Source organism: Oncorhynchus keta, chromosome 29 (assembly GCF_023373465.1).
Source record: "Oncorhynchus keta strain PuntledgeMale-10-30-2019 chromosome 29, Oket_V2, whole genome shotgun sequence".
Lineage (NCBI taxonomy): Eukaryota > Metazoa > Chordata > Actinopteri > Salmoniformes > Salmonidae > Oncorhynchus > Oncorhynchus keta.
The window spans coordinates 36294787-36316363 of NC_068449.1; the positions used below are offsets into that span (position 1 = coordinate 36294787).

The following is a 21577-nucleotide window of genomic DNA, read 5'->3' on the forward strand; positions in this document are numbered from 1 at the left end:
TTGTTTTCGGCACTTTTTTTATTTTTATTTTTTTTATCAAGAGAAGCCAAGTGCTCACTAGCTTTCCTTGCATTCAATGCTACGGGCAGCAACAATGTCATACTCTTTTTCTGACCAGACAGCATCGATGGGCTACACATACAGAGACAGAGGGGCGCTGTTTCGTTCGCTTGGATGCTTCCTCCGGTGAGATGCATTCAGCCTCTTGTGAATTGAAAGACATTTATGAAACACTGCGAGACAAAATATATTCATTATTTTGTATGTTTTTTTTTTCCTAGGTAATTATTTGGGGAAGCCTGGTTTCCCTTTGCAACCATGAATACATGCCACTGGATGTATGCTATTAGTCAACAGTATTCTTCCCTTCCTCTTAATTCACTCTGAATTAAAATGTTCTGCGAACAGATTTTGACGGTAAAAAAAATCAGAAGCTAAATACAGCAACCCGTGTCATGATTGGATGTCGGCTTCGGCGAAATCTGACATTTTTTGGGTTGAAAAAAAATTCTTGTGAATTGAAAGACATTTATGAAACACTGCGAGACAAAATATATTCATTATTTTGTATGGTTTTTTTTTCCTAGGTAATTATTTGGGGAAGCCTGGTTTCCCTTTGCAATGAATACATGCCACTGGATGTATGCTATTAGTCAACAGTATTCTTCCCTTCCTCTTAATTCACTCTGAATTAAAATGTTCTGCGAACAGATTTTGATTCAGAAGCTAAATACAGCAACCCGTGTCATGATTGGATGTCGGCTTCGGCGAGTCTGACATTTTTGGGTTGAAAATGACCCCCCCCCCCGAATTCTCTACAATTATGAATTATTGGTTGCGCAACCTCGATCGATGAGCTATAGGTTTAGCCTAGTGGTTAGCGAGTTGGGCCGGTAACACGAAAGGTCGCTAGGTCAAATCCCCAAGCCGACAAGGTGAAAAATCTGCCGTGACCACACTCTCCGAGGGTCTCGGGGAGATATGCACACAAAAATAAAAAATCAAATTCACACGTGTGTTCATACACTTGTGCATGTGTGAAATACGACTAATATAAGCACCAACCAAATGATTGTTGTCTCTTTTCTCTCTTTTTTTTGGTGTCCTTTTTCTCTTCTCTTCTTTGACTTTTCTCTCTTCTCTATGGGAAAATAGTCTGTGGGGTCTTCAATAATACTCTGTAACTGTTACAGTATTTATATAGAATATATTACAGTATTTCATGTGCTTATCTTCAGCAGCTGCATATTATCCCCATGGAAAACAGCTCTTCTCTCTCTCTCCTCTATAGACCAATTATCAGTGTTAGTATATGTTAGCTGAGTCTGTAATCACTCTCCAGTAGCTAGTACCAAGATCATCTCCAGACCTAACCACTTAGTTATAATTTATACAAATACTACCAGGGCTCCACTGTTGTGGAATTATTATTAAAAATAAACGTCTCTTGTCGGTTCAGGCCAGTACTGAGCTAACACCGAGTTAACACTCTGTCTCTCTGTCTGTCAGTCTCAGGCTGTGGAGGAGTAACTTGAAACCCTCAGCACAAGCTTGGCAGTTAAGCTGAAAAAGGAAAGCAAAGAAATGAAAGTCTTCCCATCTGTAACTTAGTTCCTAAAACACTTCCTTGGTTTTGATATTGATAGTGGAGGAATAAAGGATGTTGTAAAGAGAAAAGGGAAGTTGCACATTAAAGGTATCACTTTTAGCATAGAGATACTGTAGCTACATTTACTAAGTGATGACTGTGTTAAATTTTTTTTTTTTTAATGAAGTAATTGTCCGTTTCCGTAAAATTTTTTATCTGTTCCGTGTGTGTGTGTGTGTGTGTGTGTGTGTGTGTGTGTGTGTGTGTGTGTGTGTGTGTGTGTGTGTGTGTGTGTGTGTGTGTGTGTGTGTGTGTGTGTGTGTGTGTGTGTGTGTGTGTGTGTGTGTGTGTGTGTGTGTGTGTGTGTGTGTGTGTGTGTGTATATGCAAGTGGTTGTGACTGGTACGGCTGTGTGAAATGCCTCCGCGGCACTCATCTTGCTTCGTTGTGTGGCGCCACGTCGTTCGGCTGAGTGCGGGAGCAGGGAGCATGCTTCATTCATCTGCTAAGTGGTTGTGTCTGGAGCCGAACAACAACAAAAAACCAGCCAGTATATTTTCAGCCTTCACGTTATAACAGACTCTCTCTCTCTCTCTCTCTCTCAGACAGTATATTCTCAGCCTTCCGATTCAAACAGCCTTTCAACCAGCCAGCCAGTATATTCTCAGCCCGCCCCTCTCTCCGTTAGCCACTATATTATCAGCCCCCAGCTCGATTCATAGCTGCGTCACCCTGCATTAGGGGCTTTTTAAAGTCCTGTGGGTTAACCACCTCCAGAAGCCCTGATTATCCTCCTCCTTCTCACTCCCCTCAGGTTGCCCAGCAGAACCAAATCACCTTCCTGCTTCTCTGTTCTACCTCCTCCTCTTCTTCATTTACTTTAGTTGGGCTTGATTGTGCTTGCCAGGCGCAATCAACCCCCCAAAAAAAAAAAAATCATGTAAACCGCACACATCAGGGGCCCTCCAGGCAGTCTCAAACCAAACACTCAAAGTATTTGTACGATTTCAAATAGTAGTTGAACCCAGGTCTATGCAATTCAGGAGTTTCATATGAACAGTCGGTGTGTTTAGTGGTTGTGTCCGATTTAGTTGTCGATGACCTCTAGAAGAACCGTGTTTTTGTAACGTAACCTGACCGGTGTGCCTTGAGTCTTATTTGTGCTCCCTTGGGTTTCTCTTCCAGGCAATGTCAAGGTTACAACAGTCACTGGGGAAACAGCAATATTTGCAGATGAAGCATGCAGGTTGTTTACCGGTTGTTGAAGAGGGAGAGAATGTCCTGCTTGTGACCCTCCTATTTCTCATGGTAACAGCAGGTGTGAGACCGAACCAGAGCAACATTGACCTATTCAACACATGATTCAAGGGTCTCTCAACCACAAATACTTGTTGTTGTCGACGAGATTTATCGCATTGCCATATTTCAATTGAATTCATGAGCACACTTACCTTGTTCATCTCGTCTTGTTTGTCATGTTACGGCTCCATTACCTGATTTGACTTGTTTCTCGCTTTGTGTTGTCATTTTGAGCATTTAAAACAGATGGATGCTATGGGTTTAGGAAGGTTAAGTTTTATGAAAATCTAAGACTAACCACTGACTATATACGCTCTCTGTCACACACACACACACACACACACTGGCCAGCTGGGCCCACAGTAGCCTCCGTATCCGTGGGAGAAGATTTGTTTAGGAAAGCCAAAAAGGGACTTAGTGTGTATTTTACATTTAAAATCAAATCAGGATTCAAATGAACCTCGGTCATATAAGCTCTGAGTTTGTCTGTAACAAATGTCAGTCCTCCTTTCTCACCTGGTGGCTATGTCGACTGACCACACCCGGGAAATCTGTGGTTGACATTTGCATGGACAAACAAGACACCAGACCAGGATCTTCCGTCCTTCTGTCTATGTGAAACAATTGGTAACATTTTACTACGGATGACAAGTGTAACCCTTTATTATGGGCTTTACACGGCTTTGTGAGACTTGTCACGGGCATGTTTCCCTCCCTCGTAATGTCGTATTGTCATCTCGTAATGATCCTGACTAAATAACCGCCATTTTGAGCAGTTCCAAAGTTATTAAGCTTTGTACCTGTCGGTTTTAAGTGTTGCCAAACAACCCTACTAAACAGCCATCCATTTCGACCCAGATTTATAAGAGGGAGAGGATATAGCCTACGGAATGTGTATGTCTTAGAGTGTAGGGTGTATGGATATAGAACACATGTATGCGTGTGGACAGGGAGGACAGGGCGGTGTAGCCAGCGTGACTGATGGTATAGGAACCCTTGCTTCTCTATTGTGGAAACACGCCTCGGAAGACAACCCTCAGAGATGTTATCAGGGTTTTTTGGCTACAGGTGTCAATGTTATGGTTTCAGAAACTAGAGATTTAGCTAGTGATAGTACCCCTAGAGCAGAACAGGGCGGTCTACTTTGTCTGTCAAACTGAACCACAGCTCATTCTGAAAACACACACATTCAAATGAGGGAGGGGGAGACACACACACACACTCTATTCCATCAACACCTGAGGTTTTATTAAAGACTATCCCGGTATCACAGAGGTCATAACATCATGGTTGGTACAGGTGATGGTAACTGTACTTCCTCTAGTTGTTTATGCAGGTTTCACACCAACTACTATTTCACGCATAATGATCATACATACATGCCTTAGAGCTATTAAAAGACAATGGCGGTCCTTCAGCAATGCAAATGTGCACGTGGTTTATCTACTTCAAGTCATCAAGATGGGCAAATGTGGCTGACTGTCACAAAAGGATTGCATAAGTGGATATCTTCTGTGGAACTTTTGTTTCCATTCCAAGAAACAGATTTCACTGCAAACCTCAGATAGGATGAATGTTACAATAGTGAGTCTGAGTGGAGTGTCTGCTTGAATGAATAGGGTTTATCATCCCAGCAATTAAATAGGTAAGATTGGCTTCCAGTGCAGCATTGTAACGAAGACTGGTGTCAGGTTCACGTTTGTATAACTAGATTGCACAGTTTATTTGCTTATCAGACAACTGACTGAGGTCACTTTTAGCGTACCTAAACCAGCACTTCATTTTAGGAAGCAACTCTATATATTGTTATCCCTAAAGAGGACAATAATACTATATTTCACTTAAAAAGCCAATCCACTGTTGAAACAATAACAAACTGGTGAAAAGCTGAGGGACGGGAATGGAGAAATGTAACCACTCTCAAATTCATCAACTGAGCTATGGATGCAAGGACTGAACGTTCACGATCACAATTATCTTTTTAACTGTGTTTTGAGGCTAAACAGTGTTTGTTTACATTTACAATGTTTACAGACATTGGAGTAAAACAAGCTTATATTTTGGGTTCTGATGTGACAGTTGAACTAAGCTCGTGAGGCATTTATAAGGTGTACGGTGCCTTGCGAAAGTATTCGGCCCCCTTGAACTTTGTGACCTTTTGCCACATTTCAGGCTTCAAACATAAAGATATGAAACTGTATTTTTTTGTGAAGAATCAACAACAAGTGGGACACAATCATGAAGTGGAACGACATTTATTGGCTATCTCAAACTTTTCTTTGTAGAGCCACCTTTTGCTGCGATTACAGCTTGGGGTATGTCTCTATCAGTTTTGCACATCGAGAGACTGACATTTTTCCCATTCCTCCTTGCAAAACTGCTCGAGCTCAGTGAAGTTGGATGGAGAGCATTTGTGAACAGCAGTTTTCAGTTCTTTCCACAGATTCTCGATTGGATTCAGGTCTGGACTTTGACTTGGCCATTCTAACACCTGGATATGTTTATTTTTTAACCATTCCATTGTAGATTTTGCTTTATGTTTTGGATCATTGTCTTGTTGGAAGACAAATCTCCGTCCCAGTCTCAGGTCTTTTGCAGACTCCATCAGGTTTTCTTCCAGAATGGTCCTGTATTTGGCTCCATCCATCTTCCCATCAATTTTAACCATCTTCCCTGTCCCTGCTGAAGAAAAGCAGGCCCAAAGCATGATGCTGCCACCACCATGTTTGACAGTGGGGATGGTGTGTTCAGGGTGATGAGCTGTGTTGCTTTTACGCCAAACATAACGTTTTGCATTGTTGCCAAAAAGTTACATTTTGGTTTCATCTGACCAGAGCACCTTCTTCCACATGTTTGGTGTGTCTCCCAGGTGGCTTGTGGCAAACTTTAAACAACACTTTTTATGGATATCTTTAAGAAATGGCTTTCTTCTTGCCACTCTTCCATAAAGGCCAGATTTGTGCAATATACGACTGATTGTTGTCATATGGACAGAGTCTCCCAGCTGTAGATCTCTGCAGTTCATCCAGAGTGATCATGGGCCTCTTGGCTGCATCTCTGATCAGTCTTCTCCTTGTATGAGCTGAAAGTTTAGAGGGACGGCCAGGTCTTGGTAGATTTGCAGTGGTCTGATACTCCTTCCATTTCAATATTATCGCTTGCACAGGGCTCCTTGGGATGTTTAAAGCTTGGGAAATCTTTTTGTATCCAAATCCAGCTTTAAACTTCTTCACAACAGTATCTCGGACCTGCCTGGTGTGTTCCTTGTTCTTCATGATGCTCTCTGCGCTTTTAACGGACCTATGAGACTATCACAGTGCAGGTGCATTTATACGGAGACTTGATTACACACAGGTGGATTGTATTTATCATCATTAGTCATTTAGGTCAACATTGGATCATTCAGAGATCCTCACTGAACTTCTGGAGAGAGTTTGCTGCACTGAAAGTAAAGGGGCTGAATAATTTTGCACGCCCAATTTTTCAGGTTTTGATTTGTTAAAAAGTTTGAAATATCCAATAAATGTCGTTCCACTTCATGATTGTGTCCCACTTGTTGTTGATTCTTCACAAAAAATACAGTTTTATATCTTTATGTTTGAAGCCTGAAATGTGGCAAAAGGTCGCAAAGTTCAAAGGGGCCAAATACTTTCGCAAGGCACTGTATTCTTCAAGAATCAATGTATATATATCATTAATTTATAAGTCCAAAAAATGGATGTAGCAACTCCAGATTGTCCCTTCTTAAGGTTGATTTGAGAAAATAATGTTTGTTTTCACATTTACTGATGATTTCCACAAATAAATGTTTAGTCGTAAATTAAATAGGGGTTTGTTCTCCACCCACTTCATCTTATGAATAAAGACACTTCTAAGACAAATAAGAAAATTAACTATGAAAATGTCATTGGGGCCCAATTGGTTCAAAATATCAGAATATTCCAAATAAACATTAAGTGATTTCCCTTGAAGTGAAACTGGCAGTGTTTTAGCAACATGATACCTTAATCAAATCTGTTTCATATACACCTTTCAGACAGAATGTGACACCTACTTTCCCATTTTCTGAGAACACTTAGATATGGTTGATTTCACGTTTGCATAAATTCATAGAATGTTTGGAATGACGTAGGTAGCTAGCTAGCTAACATTAGGTTATGTGTCTTTAGCTTGCCAAATAAATAAATAACTACATAAATGGATACGCTAGCCCAGGGGTGTCAAACTCAGTCCGCTCATGGGCCTTGTTGAAAGAACAATGAATTAGCCTGCCAGACATGTTTTTGTAAAAGAAAACTGCATCTGCTACTCAAACTGGGAATTGTTTTATTTGAAAAAATGTGGCCCTTTATAATGTCAAATTATGTACATGTATATAGTATTTTAACATTACAACAAAATAAGAGAGAGATCATCTTTGCCAAGCCTTTGCTGCTATGCTTGCAGAATATGCATAATATGTTGCGAACCTAATCAAAAAGTATTTAACAATTCCAAATAACAAAAGAAGTAGCTGTAAGTTTTAAGGTTTAAACTTATAACATGTTTTTTTTTTTTTTTTGCACTGCATGGGATGCGGTTGCGGTTGCGGTTGAATGCAGCATTGTTGTATGATGCGCTCAAAATGTCTTGTAGTTGTGTAGCCAGCCTAGGTTACTGCTCAAATACTGCTTTATTAGGCCTAAATGTTTCTCCTTTGCATGGTGTTTTGTTGTAGCTTATGTTTTTTTTGGTGATTCATTGTCAAGCTTTAAAAACCGAAGCTGGACTGCGAACTGTTGCATGTGTCTGTACACTTTCCCTCCACTGCGCGGTTAACGGGACACGCAAAAGCAGCGCAGTTGAAGTTGAATTCACCAATGCAAGCGCATCAGGCTGTAATTTCAGAAAGTAGACTGTTGACTCATTTGTACTCGCTTGTGTGTCCCTCTATTAGCTACGTTGTGACTGATGTGGGATCATTTGATTGTATTTTGTTTAATTGCATTTACATACCCAGCCTTATTTACAGTCATCTGTTTTTGTCAAACTGAAACAGTGGAGTCAGGAAACAATGTATTGGTGAATTATATTCATCATCCATTTAAACGTATCTATCTATTCTGCCAACAATGCCTTACTATATATATATGTCACGGAATTTGGAGTCAAATAGAACCTATTTTTAGTCTGTTTCATATCTGCAAAGTAGTTAAAAAGCTGTTAGTTCCACTTTTAAAATAAAGTATTCCAAATCCATCCAGAATCTTCTGATTTGAAGTTTCTTATCCAGGTGAGATGAGGGCAGTGGAAAGGGTAGGACCCTAAAAATGGCAGCTAATCCAAGAACGGAAGCCAGGAGACAGCCAGTGCTTCAATAAGTATCAGATATTCAACTTGATACCAGAGGTCTCTTGGAATCATCTAAACCTGTCCCCTAAATGCAAGCAGGTGGGGACCATGTTTACTGTTATACTTAAGGTTTAGACCTGTTCTACCGGTCTTGATTTGTTTTGAGGCAGTCGGTCAATTTGGAGTGAAAGGGAAGGCCAGTGGGGTGCTTGTGGAGGTTTATACAGTGTTACCTACAGAGTAACCAACACATACCTGGGTTCAAATGCTATTTGAAATCTTTCAAATACTTTGAGTGTTCGCTTTGGAATGCCAGGTGGGTAGTGGTTGCACTTTTGGGACGTTTCCATTGGTTATATTTCATTAGGCAAGCTTAATCAAGCACCGGCGGTTTTAGAAACGTTCAGGATGTGGTATACGTTCAGGATGTGGTATACGTTCAGGATGTGGTATACGTTCAGGATGTGGTATACGTTCAGGATGTTCAGGATGTGGTATACGTTCAGGATGTGGTATACGTTCAGGATGGATGTGGTATACGTTCAGGATGTGGTATACGTTCAGGATGTGGTATACGTTCAGGATGTGGTATACGGTCAGGATGTGGTATACGTTCAGGATGTGGTATACGGTCAGGATGTGGTATACGGTCAGGATGTGGTATACGTTCAGGATGTGGATGTGGATGTGGTATACGTTCATGTGGTATACGGTCAGGATGTGGTATACGTTCAGGATGTGGTATGTGGTATACGTTCAGGATGTGGTATACGGTCAGGATGTGGTATACGTTCAGGATGTGGTATACGGTCAGGATGTGGTATACGTTCAGGATGTGGTATACGTGGTATACGGTCAGGATGTGGTATACGTTCAGGATGTGGTATACGGTCAGGATGTGGTATACGTTCAGGATGTGGTATACGTTCTGTGTGCAGTATGTTGTCACATAAGGACAAGTGTGGAGGAGCTGCTAATTCATACAGTTCTGAAAGGTGCATATGTAACCGATGTGAAATGGCTAGCTAGTTAGCGGAGTGCACGCTAATAGCGTTTCAATCGTTGACATCACTCGCTCTGAGACCTTTAAGTAGTTGTTCCCCTTGCTCTGCAAGAGCCGCGGCTTTTGTGGCGCGATGGGGTAACGATGCTTCGAGGGTGGCTGTTGTCTATGTGTGCAGAGGGTCCCTGGTTCGAGCCCAGGTAGGGGCGAGGAGAGGGACGGAAGCTATACTGTTACACATACAACACCTTTTTGTGCTTTCTTTGTAGAAATAGGTAACATACGAGTCATTCCATGTCATTTTAGAAGGCCACTTCACACAGATTGTTCTGAAATCATTTATGGAGGTAGAAACAGCTAAGATTAGCATTCCTGAAACATTATTTTGTTGAAATTTAATATGATCTCTGAGAAATTAAGCTCATTTGATTGCACCCAAATGAGCCATTTTTTATTGAAAGTATTTGTTTTTATGGGATTCCTCATGTCTTACTCATTAATAGGAAGAATGATGGTCCAAATTGGATATGAAATATCGAAGATTATATGAATCCTATAAATTAAAATAGACCATTTGGGTGCAATCGATTAGCTTAATTTGTCAGAGATCAAATTATATTTCAACAAAAATAATGTTTCAGGAATGCTACTCTTATCTGTTTCTAACTTGGGAAACGTCTTCAGAACATTCTGAGATGGTGGGTGTCCATACTCCTTCTTGTGCTTTTTAGGTGGAGAAGGTTTCACATACATACATACATACATACATACATACATACATACATACATACATACATACATACATACATACATACATACATACATACATACATACATACATACATACATACAGTACATACAGTACATAGGCATGATTGACAGCAGGGTAACATAAGCACAGTTTGGACCACTATCAACCAGTATATTCCACCTTAAAGAGCAATAATAGCCATAGGCAGGTCAAATTAAGGTAAAGTAGGTGACGAGATGTACACCTTGTACACTAATAGTTGTACTAGTTCCCATCCTGACAGACACCTCGTTAAGTTCGCTGATGACACAGCCTTCCTTGATCAGCCTTGTTGCATGTTGACGAGGACAAACATGGCCTAAATGGCTTTGTAGAGCCGGTGTGACGAATCACACTTGCTCCTCAATACCAACAAGACCAAAGGGATGTTCGTAGACTTCAGGATGCGTACAACACCTACCTCTGCAACATCTATCAGAGGACAGAACAAAGAGATGGTAGAGGAATAGAGATATCTGGGTGTCGTCTTGGACAATGAGCTTCAGTGGAGCAAATTTACAGACCTGATCGACAGCAAGAGCCAACAGAGAATGTACTTTCTCAAAAAGCTGGAATCTGTTCATGTTAATATACTGCACTATACTGGTCAGGGCCCTCCGCAAGGTACTTGGAGTCAAACAGACAGGCCTGGATGAGATCTTTAAGGTCAGGGCCCTCCGCAAGGCTCACAAAATCAGTTTAGACCTAAGTCACCCCTGTACCCGGATTTTTAACGAATCCCCTCTGGGCGCAGGTATAGGGCACCCGTCGGCAGGAAAAACGGAACTAGACAATCATTTGTGCAAGGTGTGTTATCCCTCCTAAACAGCTTAGGCTAATGTTCATATCCACCCAGTAAGACCAGCAGGCTAATGTTCCTATCCACCCAGTAAGACCAGCAGGTGAATGTTCCTATCCACCCAGTAAGGCCAGCAGGCTAATGTTCCTATCCACCCAGTAAGGCCAGCAGGCTAATGTTCCTATCCACCCAGTAAGACCAGCAGGCGAATGTTCCTATCCACCCAGTAGGCCAGCAGGCTAATGTTCCTATCCACCCAGTAAGGCCAGCAGGATAATGTTCCTATCCACCCAGTAAGGCCAGCAGGATAATGTTCCTATCAACCAAGTAAGACCAGCAGGATAATGTTCCTATCCACCCAGTAAGGCCAGCAGGCTAATGTTCCTATCCACCCAGTAAGACCAGCAGGATAATGTTCCTATCCACCCAGTAAGACCAGCAGGCTAATGTTCCTATCCACCCAGTAAGGCCAGCAGGCTAATGTTCCTATCCACCCAGTAAGGCCAGCAGGCTAATGTTCCTATCCACCCAGTAAGACCAGCAGGATAATGTTCCTAGTAAGGCAGGCTAATGTTCCTATCTACCCAGTAAGACCAGCAGGATAATGTTCCTATCCACCCAGTAAGACCAGCAGGATAATGTTCCTATCCACCCAGTAAGGCCAGCAGGCTAATGTTCCTATCCACCCAGTAAGGCCAGCAGGCTAATGTTCCTATCCACCCAGTAAGGCCAGCAGGCTAATGTTCCTATCAACCAAGTAAGACCAGCAGGCTAATGTTCCTTTCCACCCAGTAAGGCCAGCAGGCTAATGTTCCTATCCACCCAGTAAGACCAGCAGGCTAATGTTCCTATCCACCCAGAAAGGCCAGCAGGCTAATGTTCCTATCAACCCAGTAAGACCAGCAGGCTAATGTTCCTATCGACTCAGTAAGGCCAGCAGGCTAATGTTCCTAAAGACTCAGTAAGGCCAGCAGGCTAATGTTCCTATCCACCCAGTAAGGCCAGCAGGCTAATGTTCCTATCCACCCAGTAAGACCAGCAGGCTAATGTTCCTATCCACCCAGTAAGGCCAGCAGGCTAATGTTCCTATCCACCCAGTAAGACCAGCAGGCTAATGTTCCTATCCACCCAGTAAGGCCAGCAGGCTAATGTTCCTATCCACCCAGTAAGACCAGCAGGCTAATGTTCCTATCCACCCAGTAAGGCCAGCAGGCTAATGTTCCTATCCACCCAGTAAGACCAGCAGGCTAATGTTCCTATCCACCCAGTAAGGCCAGCAGGCTAATGTTCCTATCCACCCAGTAAGGCCAGCAGGCTAATGTTCCTATCCACCCAGTAAGGCCAGCAGGCTAATGTTCCTATCCACCCAGTAAGGCCAGCAGGCTAATGTTCCTATCCACCCAGTAAGGCCAGCAGGCTAATGTTCCTATCCACCCAGTAAGGCCAGCAGGCTAATGTTCCTATCCACCCAGTAAGACCAGCAGGCTAATGTTCCTATCCACCCAGTAAGACCAGCAGGCTAATGTTCCTATCCACCCAGTAAGACCAGCAGGCTAATGTTCCTATCCACCCAGTAAGACCAGCAGGCTAATGTTCCTATCCACCCAGTAAGGCCAGCAGGCTAATGTTCCTATCCACCCAGTAAGGCCAGCAGGCTAATGTTCCTATCCACCCAGTAAGGCCAGCAGGCTAATGTTCCTATCCACCCAGTAAGGCCAGCAGGCTAATGTTCCTATCCACCCAGTAAGACCAGCAGGCTAATGTTCCTATCCACCCAGTAAGACCAGCAGGCTAATGTTCCTATCCACCCAGTAAGGCCAGCAGGCTAATGTTCCTATCCACCCAGTAAGGCCAGCAGGCTAATGTTCCTATCCACCCAGTAAGACCAGCAGGCTAATGTTCCTATCCACCCAGTAAGGCCAGCAGGCTAATGTTCCTATCCACCCAGTAAGACCAGCAGGCTAATGTTCCTATCCACCCAGTAAGGCCAGCAGGCTAATGTTCCTATCCACCCAGTAAGGCCAGCAGGCTAATGTTCCTATCCACCCAGTAAGACCAGCAGGCTAATGTTCCTATCCACCCAGTAAGGCCATCAGGCTAATGTTCCTATCAACCCAGTAAGGCCAGCAGGCTAATGTCATTTAGCCTCTTATCCACCTTACAGTGCATTCACCTTATGACATCAGTAGAATAGTCACTTTACAATAGTGCATCTAAATCTTAAAGTTTACTTATCTATCCAGGTATTCCCAGGTGTCTCCGGAAGGTGGTGATTGACTCCGCTGTCCTGGCGTCGTGAGGGAGTTTGTTCCACCATTGGGGGCCAGAGCAGCGAACAGTTTTGACTGGGCTGATGTTCCTCAGTGGTAGGGAGGCACAGGCCAGTGGATGAGCAGTGCCAGGGCCTGAGAGCCTGGAGGTACTGTGCCGTCCCCTCACAGCTCCGTAGGCAAGCACCATGGTCTTGTAAGATGCCTTCAACTGGAAGCCAGTGGAGAGAGCGGAGGAGCGGGGGTGAATGTTGAACACCAGACGGGCTGCGGCGTTCTGGATGAGTTGTAGGGGTTTAATGGCACAGGCAGGGAGCCCAGCCAACAGCGAGTAAGACCAGCCTGGAGGACCTGCGCCGCTTCCTGTGTGAGGCATGTTCCTATGTTGTAGAGCCAACCTACAGGAACGGGCCAGTATGTTAGTTGAGATGTTCCAAAGACTCAGGGCCAGCAGGCTAATGTTCCTATCCACCCAGTAAGGCCAGCAGGCTAATGTTCCTATCCACCCAGTAAGGCCAGCAGGCTAATGTTCCTATCCACCCAGTAAGACCAGCAGGCTAATGTTCCTATCCACCCAGTAAGGCCAGCAGGCTAATGTTCCTATCCACCCAGTAAGGCCAGCAGGCTAATGTTCCTATCAACCCAGTAAGACCAGCAGGCTAATGTTCCTATCCACCCAGTAAGACCAGCAGGCTAATGTTCCTATCCACCCAGTAAGGCCATCAGGCTAATGTTCCTATCAACCCAGTAAGGCCAGCAGGCTAATGTTCCTAAAGACTCAGTAAGGCCAGCAGGCTAATGTTCCTATCCACCCAGTAAGGCCAGCAGGCTAATGTTCCTATCCACCCAGTAAGACCAGCAGGCTAATGTTCCTATCCACCCAGTAAGGCCAGCAGGCTAATGTTCCTATCCACCCAGTAAGGCCATCAGGCTAATGTTCCTATCAACCCAGTAAGGCCAGCAGGCTAATGTTCCTATCCACCCAGTAAGGCCAGCAGGCTAATGTTCCTATCCACCCAGTAAGACCAGCAGGCTAATGTTCCTATCCACCCAGTAAGGCCAGCAGGCTAATGTTCCTATCCACCCAGTAAGGCCAGCAGGCTAATGTTCCTATCAACCCAGTAAGGCCAGCAGGCTAATGTTCCTATCCACCCAGTAAGGCCAGCAGGCTAATGTTCCTATCCACCCAGTAAGGCCAGCAGGCTAATGTTCCTATCAACCCAGTAAGACCAGCAGGCTAATGTTCCTATCCACCCAGTAAGACCAGCAGGCTAATGTTCCTATCCACCCAGTAAGACCAGCAGGCTCGTCTCTTTTTATTGGTATGTAACTGTTATGAAAGTTGTATTGTCAAGTTGTACTAGTTGTCATGTTGTGTCATGTCTAATGCTCATTATATTTTTCTCTCGACAGTATATATGGCTTCTATAAGGGGATCCTCCCTCCAATCCTGGCTGAGACTCCAAAGAGAGCAGTTAAGGTAAGGCACAGGAAGTGCGACGCTATTCACCACGTGCATGGTCGACGCGTCAGGTGGCGTCACTCCTACGCAATGCTCGTCCCTCAGTGCAGGTGGAATCGCCGCGGTAACGTAAGACAACGCAACACATGCCCACTAGAGCTGTGGGTGAATCACCTGTGTGACAACCCAGTAGGTTGTGTTCGTTAGGGCCCGTCATAGCAAAACGATTTGCAATGGACCACCGAAATGAGGGTAGGTTATTGGACATGTTCAAATAGTACCTCCCTTTTTCACTCCATTTCCGAGTGTCTTCTTCCATTTCATGTTGAACACACCCCGGCTGGAGTTCCACACTTCTACTGTGTGAAAATCTTCCCCAAGCGTGCTCGCTACTGCTGACATCCAGGGAACCCAGCACACACAACCTCCTCTGGGTCACTAGTTCTGGTATCTGCTGCTGCTGCGTTTGCCTCTGGGAATAGTAAAGTGTTGTGATGGTGAGACACGTGCACAACAAACAGACGCAGCAGTGCCTTTCTCTGTCAGTGCCACGGTTGTGTTCATTCGGCACCAAATGGAAGAAAACTGATCAAACCGGGAGGGACTACACTTGAATTTGTCCAATAAGAAATAAAAATGGTTGTTTTTCCGTTGCAAAGCATTTTACCTACCTCCCCCTTCCACTTGTAATGACATGTGTGCGTGCGTAAATACTCTCATCGAGGAGACGGACGAATCACTTACCGAGCTAGAGCTTGGCTGTGCGATTGTAGGGGGAAATTCAAGTGAATTATAGGAAAGATTCACCCATTTTTTTAAAATGTTATATCATTTTTGTACATCTCAAATGATGCAAAACTCATCATACCGGCTGTATATCTGCCTGCTTGAATTGCGACTAGCTCAGATACACATAAAACAAAAACAAATGACCCCGGGAATAGATAGAACGTCACTCAGAGATGCACAAAAACAACATAACATTCAACATGGGTCAATCGTTCCTTTAAACAGCAGATGAAATGGCCTCTGCAGGGCTTTTTGCCCCCCTGACCTCAGATTAACACATCTACTGATTTGTCGCCAGGCCGACGCTCCTGTTTCGTTGTACATGTAATACAGGAGAGAGATAGGAAGGTGTGCTTTTTGTGACTCTATTTGAGGCCTAAAGTCCTTGAGCATCACAACCCACAAATCACTGTCCTTAGGGATGGTGTTAATATCAAGCGACCACATGGACGGTCTGTTACCGGTTCAAATCTTGTTCAAAAGTATACGGTGCCTTCAGCAAGTATTCACACCCCTGGACTTTTCCCACATGTTGTTGTGTTACAGCCTGAATTTTAAATTGAGATGTGTTTATTTTTGTCACTAGCTTACACAAAATACCCCATCATGTCAAAGTGGAGTAGTGTTTTTCGAAAAAATGTTTTACAAATGAATAGAAAATGAAAAGCTGAAATGTCTTGAGTCAATAAGTATCCAAACCCTTTGCTATGACAAGCCTAAATACGTTCAGGAGTAAAGATTTGTTGAACAAGTCCCATAACAAGTTGCATGGACTCTTGTGTGCAGTAATAGTGTTTAATGTGATGTTTGAATGACTACCTCATCTCTGTACCCCAAACATACAATTATCTGAAAGGCCCCTCAGTCGAGCAGTGAATTTCAAACACAGATTCAACCACAGAGACCAGGGAGGTTTTACAGTGCCTTGCATATAAGGGATGGGTAAAGATACAATTATTAAATGTATCACTAGCCACTTTAAACAATGCCACTTTATATAATGTTCTCATACCCTACATTACTCATCTCATATGTATATACTGTACTCTATTCCATCCGCTGCATCTTGCCATCTTGATGTAATGTATCACTAGCCACTTTAAACAATGCTGCTTTATATGTTTTCACACCCTACATTACTCATCTCATATGTATATACTGTACTCTATACCATCTACTGCATCTTTTGCCTATGCCGTTCGGCCATCACTCATTTATACATTCGTATTCATTCCTTTACACTTGTGTGTATAAGGTAGTTGTTGTGAAATTGTTAGGTTATATTACTTGTTAGATATTACTGCATGGTCGGAACTAGAAGCACAAGCATTTCGCTACACTCACATTAACACCTGCTGTATGTGACAAATACATTTGATTTGATAAGCAGACAGTGAATATCCCTTTGAGCATGGTGAAGTTATTAATTACACTTTGGATGGTGTATCAATACACCCAGTCACTACAAAGATACAAGCGTCCTTCTGAACTCGGCTACTGGAGAGGAAGGAAACCCCTCAATGGTGACTTTAAAACAGCTAGAGTTTAATGGCTGTTATAGGAGAAAACTGTAGTTACTACACAATACTAACCTAATTCACAGAGTGAAAAGAAGGAAGTCTGTACGGAATACAAATATTCCAAAACATGCATCCCTGCACTAAAGTAATACATAAACAAATATGGCAAAGCAATTCACTTCTTGTCCTGAATACAAAGTGTTATGTTTGGGGCAAATCCAATATGACACATTACTGAGTACCACTCTCCATATTTTCAAGCATAGTGGTGGTTGCATCATGTTATGGGTATGCTTGTAATTATTAAGGTCTGGGGAATTTTTCAGGATAAAAAAGAAATGGAATGGAGCTAAGCACAGGCAAAATCCTAGAGGAAAACCTGGTTCAGTCTACTTTTCACCAGACACTGGGAGATTAATTCACCTTTTCAGACAGTATCCTAAAAAACAAGGCCAAATCTACACTGGAGTTGCTTACCAAGAAGACGGTGAATGTCCTGAGTGGCCGAGTTACAGTTTTTAATTAAATCTACTTGAAAATCTATGACAATACCTGAAAATGGTTGTCTAGCAATGATCAACAACAAATTTGTTGATAATTTTGAAAATAATAATGGGCAAATGTTTCACAACCCAGGTGTGGAAAGCTCTTCGAGACTTACCCAGAAAGAGTCACAGCTGTAATCACTGCCAAAGGTGCTTCTACAAAGTATTGACTCAGGGGTGTGAATACTTATGTAAATGAGATGGTGTTTTAAAATATGTTCTCACTTTGTCGTTATGGGTCAAGGGGTATGAATCAAGGGGTATGAATACTTTCTGAAGGCACGGTCTGTGTGCATCATAGTGGGCATACATGTAAGTGCAAGTTTTGTGACCGTTGTGTGTCTTTATGTAATGAGTCTGTCTATAACTTCCTCCTCCTGGCTTGGACACCTCCTTTATCTCCATCTCTTCTCTCCGTAGTTCTTCACCTTCGAACAGTACAAGAAGCTGCTCAGTCTCACCGGTCTGCCCGCTGGCCTAGTAAGTTACACAAACACACACACACACTCACTCTGACAACTATGTGCCGTGGTTTTTCACTTCACATTTTCCACACACAAAACAAAAGCACTCAAGTATATCTAACCCCATCACTCAAACCCCGGTAGATGGACACCCATTGACTGACCGTCAACATTCTTACCTTGACTAAGATTTTTCTTCTGGCTGACTCTGTGAGTCAGATGTGTAACTGAGACAGAGTCACCTCTACAAGGAATGACCCTGCCTCCCAACCCAGCATCCATTCAGCTGACAGATGTGTGTCGGGTGTGATTTCTGTGTGATGGATGGCCTACCTGTGCTAGCCCGTACCTGTACGCACTTCACAATGACTAGCCTAGCTGTACCTGATCTGGCACCGCGTAACTACCGCAGCGTGTTTGCATAGCCATCCACGGAGAAATGTTTACCTGTCCCATCAATCACTCCTCTCCACCTCCTCCACCCCCTTCAGTCTCTGTAAGCGGCCTCCACCTCTCCTCCCTACCTCCCCCTCCTCTCTAAGTCTCCCACAACCAACCCCACACTCCCCTCAGGCACTGTGTGGTTCTGTAAAGTAACATCATTAGTAATGAATTAGTGGGTGGGTGAGTGGGTGAGGGATGCGTGTGTGGGATGGGGGTGTTTGTGTGCTCGCCCCAGGTCAGGACCCATCCTCACAGACAGACAGATGGACAGACTCAGCCACTTCTTCCTCTCTGCCTTCTTATTGCTGCTATTCCTCCATCATCAATCACACTGAGGCTGTTCAGCGGCATACCCTGAACAGGATGACACACACACACACACATGCTCAAACACACATACAGTACAAAACACACATACCGTACAAAACACACACACAGGTACAGGGGCACTTGACAGACAGACAGAAGGACAAAACAAGAGGGAGAGTAATGACCTGCAGACTTGTTCCTGACGCTTTCTCATTACGCCTGTCCCAGAGCACGCACACGCATGCAGTACAAACCACACACACGTCGCGCAAAAAAAAGCATGCATACACACACCTGGACCTGCACCTGGACAAGAGGAATACCTATGTCAGAATGGTGTTCATCGAGTACAGTTCTGCTTTCAATACTATAGTGGCCTCCAAGCTTGTCACTGAGCTCAGGGCCCTGGGTCTGAACCCCTCTCTGTGCAACTGGGTCTTAGACGTACTAACGGACTGACACCAGGTGGTGAGGATAGGCAACATCTCCGCCACGCTGATCCTCAACACGGGGGTCCCACAGGGTTGTGTGCTCTTCCCCCGTCCTGCACTCCCTGTTCCCCCACGACTACGTGGCTACGCACAATCTCAAACTCAATCATCTGACGACATGATAGTGGTAGGCCTGATTACCAACAATGACGAGACAGCCTACAGGTTAGATCCCTGGCGGAAAATACCCTCTCCCTCAACGTCAAAACAAAAGAGCTGATCGTTCACTACAGGAGACTGAAGAGGGAGCACGCCCCCATCCACCTGGACATGTCCGCAGTGGAGAGGGTCAAAAGTTTCATGTTCCTTGGCGTGAACATCACTGAGGACCTGAAAGAGTCCCATCATACTGACACAGTGGTGAAGAATGCACAACAGCGCCTCTTCAACCTCAGGCGGCTGAAGAAATTCTGCATGCTGTATCACAACCGACTATGATTGGGAGTCCCATAGGGTGGCGCACAATTGGCCCAGCGTCGTCATTGTAAATAATAATTTATTCTTAACTGACTCACCTAGTTAAATTAAGGTTTAAAAAATAAATAAACAATTTAAAAGACCTTAAACTCCAACAGATGCACCATTGAGAGCATTCTGTCGGGCTGCATCCCCGCCTGGTATGGCGATTGCACCTCCTTCAACCGCATGACTCTCCAGAGGTTGGTGCGGTCAGCCCAACGCATCGCCAGAGGCACACTGTCTGCCCTCCAAGACAGTTACAGCATGCGGTGTCAAAGGAAGGCCAAGAAGATCATTAAGGACCTCAGCCAGCCGAGCCACAGTTCACTCTACTATCATCTAGTAGACCGAGACAGTACAGGACCGAGAGACTGAGAAACAGCTAATATCACCAGAACATCAAACTGTTAAACAGCCATCGGTAGCCGGCTTCCTGCCTGGTACTCAGCTCTGCACCTTGAGACTAATGCCCCATCTATATAAAGTCGTTTAACACTGGTCACCTCATATTCGGTTTATGTACTGTTATTTACTCGCTGTGTATGTGCAGTTGAAGTCGGAAGTTTACATACACTTAGGTTGCAGTCATTAAAACTTGTTTTTCAACCACTCCACAAATGTCTTGTTAGACTATAGTTTTGGCAAGTGAGTTAGGACATCTACTTTGTGCATGACACATTACTTCACTTATAATTCCAGTGGGTCAGAAGTTTACATACACTAAGTTGACTATGCCTTTAAACAGCTTGGAAAATTCCAGAAACGGATGTCATGGCTACAGAATCTTCTGATAGGCTAATTGACATAATTTGAGTCAATTGGAGGTGTACCTGTGGATGTATTTCAAGGCCCGCCTTCAAACTCACGGACTCTTTGCTTGACATCATGTGAAAATCAAAAGAAATCAGCCAAGACCTCAGAAAAAAATGTGTAGACCTCCACAAGTCTGGTTCATCCTTGGGAGCAATTTCCGAATGCCTGAAGGTACCACGTTCATCTCTACAATCAATATTACACAAGTATAAACAACATGGGACCACACAACTGTCATACCGCTCAGGAAGGAGACCCGTTCTATCTCCTACAGATAAACGTACTTTGGTGCAAAAAGTGCAAATCAATCTCAGAACAACAGCAAAGGACCTTGTGAAGATGCTGGAGGAAACGGGTACAAAAGTATCAATATCCACAGTAAAACGAGTCCTACATCGACATAATCTGAAAGGACGCTCAGCAAGGAAGAAGCCAGTGCTCCAGAACCGCCAGAAAAAAGCCAGACTACAGTTTGCAATAGCTCATCCTAATATACCTAATACTGTACATGCACTACATGGCCAAGTATGTGGACACCCCTTCAAATTAGTGGATTTGGCAATTTCAGCCACACCACGTCAGCACAATAACTTCATGAAATGGGTTTCCATGGCCGAGCAGCCACACACAAGCCTATGATCACCATGCTCAATGACAAGCGTCGGCTGGAGTGGTGTAAAGCTCGCCGCCATTGTACTCTGGAGCAGTGGAAACGCTTCTCTGGAGTGATGAATCACGCTTCATCATCTGGCAGTCCGACAGACTAATCTGGGTTAGGCGGATGCCAGGAGAACACTACCTGCCCCAATGCATAGTCCCAACTGTAAACTTTGGTGAAGGAATAATGGTCCGGAGCTGTTTTTCATGGTCCGGGCTTGGCTCCTTAGTTCCAGTGAAGGGACATCTTAATGCTACAGCATACAATGACATTCTGGACGATTCTGTGCTTCCAACTTTGTGGCAACGCTTTGGAGAAGACCCTTTCCTGTTTCAAAATGACATTGAGATGTGTGGAAGAACTTGACTGGCCTGCCCTCAACTCCGTTAAACTCCTTTGGGAGGAATTGGAACGCCGACTGCGAGCTAGGCCTAATCGCCCAACATCAGTGCCCGACCTCACTAATGCTCTTGTGGCTGAACGGAAGAAAGTCCCTGCATCAATGTTCCAACATCTAGTGGAAAGCCTTACCAGAAGAATGGA

General features: G+C 43.9%; 1 protein-coding gene across 1 annotated transcript in view; it reads left to right on the top strand.

The window, feature by feature from the left end:
* Positions 1–21577, top strand: part of slc25a21 (solute carrier family 25 member 21) — an 86662-nt gene that overhangs the window by 51915 nt on the left and 13170 nt on the right. The window contains exons 4-5 of the mRNA XM_052485223.1: positions 14494–14560; positions 17817–17876. Coding sequence (XP_052341183.1) covers positions 14494–14560; positions 17817–17876 — 127 coding nt within the window. The remainder of the gene's footprint in view (positions 1–14493; positions 14561–17816; positions 17877–21577) is intronic.